Source organism: Sinocyclocheilus anshuiensis, unplaced genomic scaffold, assembly GCF_001515605.1.
Source record: "Sinocyclocheilus anshuiensis isolate Anshui unplaced genomic scaffold, SAMN03320099.WGS_v1.1 scaffold1472, whole genome shotgun sequence".
In the NCBI taxonomy this organism is placed as follows: Eukaryota; Metazoa; Chordata; class Actinopteri; order Cypriniformes; family Cyprinidae; genus Sinocyclocheilus; species Sinocyclocheilus anshuiensis.
In genome coordinates this window covers 316,570-321,615 of record NW_015542453.1, presented here as the reverse complement: position 1 = coordinate 321,615, position 5,046 = coordinate 316,570, and the positions used below count along the sequence as shown (strand labels likewise).

Below are 5,046 nucleotides of genomic sequence, written 5' to 3'. Positions count from 1 at the left end.
CTTCCTGTAAATTCATGCAATATACACCTGTAGCAATAAATGTACACACACACACACACACATCACAAATACATTTTAAAAACATTTTTAATTAAAGATTTTAAATAGATAGATACACTTATTATAAAAAGAAAACTTTTCAACCTATCAATCTTGATGTTGATTAAAAAAAATGGATATGATATGCTGCAACTACCCAAACCTATAAACTTATTTTAGCTTAAATCCAAACAGGACTCACTAAGTGAGAAAAGGTGTGCTGCCTCTCCCTGGATGTCTTGTGTTGCAGGTATTTGTGATAATGAGGGTGGAGCATCAAATGTCCAGGAGCCCTGTCCCTGACATAATGGTTTCCTAAACAGTCATAAAAATAACCAGTTTCTCGATTTATTCATTCTTAGATATCTGGCGTGTCTCTGATCAGGCATCATGTGTAAAGGCCTAACGTTACTCACACTTTATGAATTACTGGCCCGTCATAAAACAGGTTATCCACTGACGAAACGCCTTCTTCTGAGTCTAACATCTTGTGGTTGCCACCGACATCCTGAAAGAACAACTGTGATATAGAACATTAAAATATGAAGCTGTTATTAGGCATTACAACATATTGAAGTAACGCAAGTTATTTACTGTACGTTACTGTGAACCCTCGAGTTTAGCTTTTAGCCACTGGCTATCGTTTCTCTGAGGTAAAATAATTAGCTGAGCTCGTAAGGTAAGCGGCGGAATGTCTGTTGGCAAAAATAGTAAAGTGACTATTAAAAGTCTAAAAATATTCCATATACTTACGTTTTATCTAACAAAACTGTATTTGTGAGGAATACTTTGTAACTGGCGCTCTCTTGAAGGCGCCGTGAGCCCGCGAGCTGTGTGAATCGCGCTCAAGGTCACGCGATCATCATCACAGTATTAAACACTGGTATTTTATTATAGAAAACAGATAATATCTGCTGAAATGCTCATTACATTACATTTCACGGATTTAAAGAACAGAAAGCCACAATATTATAATTAAATTCATAAATACAAAGCCTTTACATTCTTTAGTATGATACGGATAGCTGTCTGACTAGACGTATTTTTGTGGAAAAACACCTTTGATGGAATTTGTTGCGTTTCTCCAGTTCAGACTTGATGTATATATGCATTCATGACTTGACACAAAATGTTTAGCTGTGATATACCGTGCTATGAACGTTATTTTGTTCCTAATAATTGGTTAAGAGAGCCATTGCCATTCTTTCTGCTTATCCTCTTCTGTTCGCGTTACCGTCAGTACTTCTACTTGCCACCTATTTGGAATAGTCCACTTTTTGTTTGGGGGGCATTATTTATAAATTCATGCAATATACACCTGTAGCAATAAATGTACACACACACACACACACACATCACAAATACATTTTAAAAACATTTTTAATTAAAGATTTTAAATAGATAGATACACTTATTATAAAAAGAAAACTTTTCAACCTATCAATCTTGATGTTGATTAAAAAAAATGGATATGATATGCTGCAACTACCCAAACCTATAAACTTATTTTAGCTTAAATCCAAACAGGACTCACTAAGTGAGAAAAGGTGTGCTGCCTCTCCCTGGATGTCTTGTGTTGCAGGTATTTGTGATAATGAGGGTGGAGCATCAAATGTCCAGGAGCCCTGTCCCTGACATAATGGTTTCCTAAACAGTCATAAAAATAACCAGTTTCTCGATTTATTCATTCTTAGATATCTGGCGTGTCTCTGATCAGGCATCATGTGTAAAGGCCTAACGTTACTCACACTTTATGAATTACTGGCCCGTCATAAAACAGGTTATCCACTGACGAAACGCCTTCTTCTGAGTCTAACATCTTGTGGTTGCCACCGACATCCTGAAAGAACAACTGTGATATAGAACATTAAAATATGAAGCTGTTATTAGGCATTACAACATATTGAAGTAACGCAAGTTATTTACTGTACGTTACTGTGAACCCTCGAGTTTAGCTTTTAGCCACTGGCTATCGTTTCTCTGAGGTAAAATAATTAGCTGAGCTCGTAAGGTAAGCGGCGGAATGTCTGTTGGCAAAAATAGTAAAGTGACTATTAAAAGTCTAAAAATATTCCATATACTTACGTTTTATCTAACAAAACTGTATTTGTGAGGAATACTTTGTAACTGGCGCTCTCTTGAAGGCGCCGTGAGCCCGCGAGCTGTGTGAATCGCGCTCAAGGTCACGCGATCATCATCACAGTATTAAACACTGGTATTTTATTATAGAAAACAGATAATATCTGCTGAAATGCTCATTACATTACATTTCACGGATTTAAAGAACAGAAAGCCACAATATTATAATTAAATTCATAAATACAAAGCCTTTACATTCTTTAGTATGATACGGATAGCTGTCTGACTAGACGTATTTTTGTGGAAAAACACCTTTGATGGAATTTGTTGCGTTTCTCCAGTTCAGACTTGATGTATATATGCATTCATGACTTGACACAAAATGTTTAGCTGTGATATACCGTGCTATGAACGTTATTTTGTTCCTAATAATTGGTTAAGAGAGCCATTGCCATTCTTTCTGCTTATCCTCTTCTGTTCGCGTTACCGTCAGTACTTCTACTTGCCACCTATTTGGAATAGTCCACTTTTTGTTTGGGGGGCATTATTTACATGACTCATACAAATAATTAATTTTCTCCCGATTAAATGTATCCAACATGTTTATGTTGTTTAAGATTGTATCATAAATCCGTAGTTGCCAGTGGGTAATCACAATATTAACATTATTTTTAATACATTTTATCAAGTTTTTGGAGTCCCCCTCGTTGAGGCGCAGTGTCTTTGTCTGTGGACCATCGAGCAAATATGGCGGCTTCGCAATAAATGGAAAGCTTGAGCGAGCAAAAATGAAATGATTTCACTTCAGTATTATTGTCCACAATCGCAGCTGCAGAAAGGTAGGCTAAAATGCATTTGGCAACAACATTAAAAGGTGAAACCATCAAAGTGCCCCCAATATTTTGATAGGGGCAAGTGGTTTTAAGCTTGATGTTGAACATAATAGGGCTTGACTGCTACCTTGCTAGCACACTCTCATAGTATGTAGTAACAGCAATGCCTAAACAGAAAGATGTCAGTGATATATATAAGTTATTGATGCACGTAAATCTTGTTCTTTACCGCATCTCTGAATTATTAAAAATGACTGTTTATGAGTAAATTTGTTGCAGGGTTGAATGCATGTTATGTTTTGTGAACCACTAATTATAATATAGAACTTGATCCACAAAGATATAATGTGTTTTTTAAGAACTTGAATTACAACAATAATACCATGACAACTGTTAATGCCTTTAAACGTCTTGTTTATACATCCAGACATAAATGTTTTACTAAAGGTACTTTTCTCGGAGCATGTGATTTACATATCATTGTCATATGAAGCGATTTCTCATGCTATCTGTTGGTAATTATTTGTACATTGTTGTCAGTAGTTTCATTTATTTATTTATTGTACAGTGTGTCACAATGCACATAAACGATCTGAATTCCTTCTCATATTTTTATACATGTACTTGGGATCTCGGTTTCTGCTCAGTATCAGGTGTAATGTATAATGCATATTCTTTAGTGTTGTTATAGTATTACTGGCTAAAACACTGTCTAGTTTTGTGTCATTTCCACTTTCACTTGTGTAAGCATGCAAGACCAACCAGTTGGGGGTGCTTACCATATTGCATGTAGAATAGGGATTGATTGGCTTACTAACTTTATACATGTTGAAAATTACTTTGAATTTTGATAACGTTGTTAATCAGCTGTCGAATGTAGCATGCACTGATGTTGTTAACCAGCTATAGTAATGAGCAGCCATGATTAGCCACATTAATAATTGTATTTTTTATTAATATAATTTTTGCAGTAACCTGGTGGTGCACTTATATTTTACCAACTAAAACATTAAAAAAACTAATATGTTACTGTTATAGCATTTAATTATTTACTGTATAAATATTACCCATGAACAAAACCATTGTATGTACAAACATGAATGGCAAATCTGCCAGTCTCGTACTGGCAGGGATTGTAGGTGGGGGGAGTGAATGTACAGCGCTCTCTCACACCTTCAATACCACGACTGAGGTGCCCTTGAGCAAGGCACCGAACCCCCAACTGCTCCCTGGGCGCCGCAGCAAAAAAATGGCTGCCCACTGCTCCGGGTGTGTGTTCACGGTGTGTGTGTGTTCACTGCTGTGTGTGTGCACTTTGGATGGGATAAATGCAGAGCACTAATTCCTAGTATGGGTCACCATACTTGGCCACATGTCACGTCACGTCACGTCAAAACCGTCTTTGTGACCCATGTACTATTAAGTCCATAAAGTGTAGGAAATATTTAAATTTAATTGAATTTTGCGGTTGCAAATATGCATGTTCATGCATGGATTTTTAAAAATAAAGACATCAATATATACTTATTCTATTTTTTTATTAGGGGTATTTGTTAGGCACAAAGCAGAGTTTATATCGTTTACAGTTTCCAAATAACTTCGCAACTAGCCACAGTAATATAGAATACAGACTTTAAAAAATACTTACAAATACTTACAATACTTACGTAAATACAAAGTAAAAACAGTGAAAATAACTACATCTTACCATAACTGTCGTATACAATAGTGTTGTTTGAAGTTGCCATCATTTCAACAGAATCTGGCCACACACGGTGGGCTAGAGTGAGCGGAGGCCGAAGGCCTAGAGTGAGTGGAGGGCGGCGGCCTAGAGTGAGCTGCGGCCGGCTTGATTGAGCAGAGGCGGGCGGGCTTGAGAATGGCGCGGCCAGTGAATTCGACGAAGGCGTGTCCGGCGGGATTGCGGCAACCACATGTGACAACCTTGGGCTGGACTCCGCTTCGTCCACGGTGAAAGCCGATCCGGAGATCCACAGCGCGACGTTGATGTATTTCCTCAGTAACCAGCACGGATCAGCTCTAGACATGACGAAGCGGATATCGTCCTCTTTTGGAAGGCCAAACAAAGTAGTTT

The 5,046-nt window shown here is 37.4% G+C and overlaps 2 protein-coding genes across 12 annotated transcripts in view; one reads left to right on the top strand and one right to left on the bottom strand.

The window, feature by feature from the left end:
• Positions 1–2,588, bottom strand: part of hfm1 (helicase for meiosis 1) — an 18,852-nt gene extending 16,264 nt beyond the window's left edge. For 2 of the 11 annotated variants that reach the window (XM_016493185.1, XM_016493196.1), the window contains exons 1-3: positions 1,188–1,256; positions 456–559; positions 242–354 (exon numbers count right to left, since the gene is read on the bottom strand). In XM_016493185.1, coding sequence (XP_016348671.1) covers positions 242–354; positions 456–526 — 184 coding nt within the window. In that variant the 5' untranslated portion in view covers positions 527–559; positions 1,188–1,256. Of the gene's footprint in view, positions 1–241; positions 355–455; positions 560–633; positions 721–1,098; positions 1,257–1,573; positions 1,687–1,787; positions 1,892–1,965; positions 2,054–2,430 lie in introns of those variants that run through there. The other 9 variants (XM_016493191.1, XM_016493192.1, XM_016493194.1 and 6 more) reach the window with 9 other exon arrangements.
• Positions 2,589–2,849: 261 nt separating this feature from the next.
• LOC107693692 (zinc finger protein 644-like) overlaps positions 2,850–5,046 on the top strand; it is a 19,416-nt gene continuing 17,219 nt past the window's right edge. The window contains exon 1 of the mRNA XM_016493161.1: positions 2,850–2,957. The gene's annotated coding sequence lies outside the window, so the exon portion shown is untranslated. The remainder of the gene's footprint in view (positions 2,958–5,046) is intronic.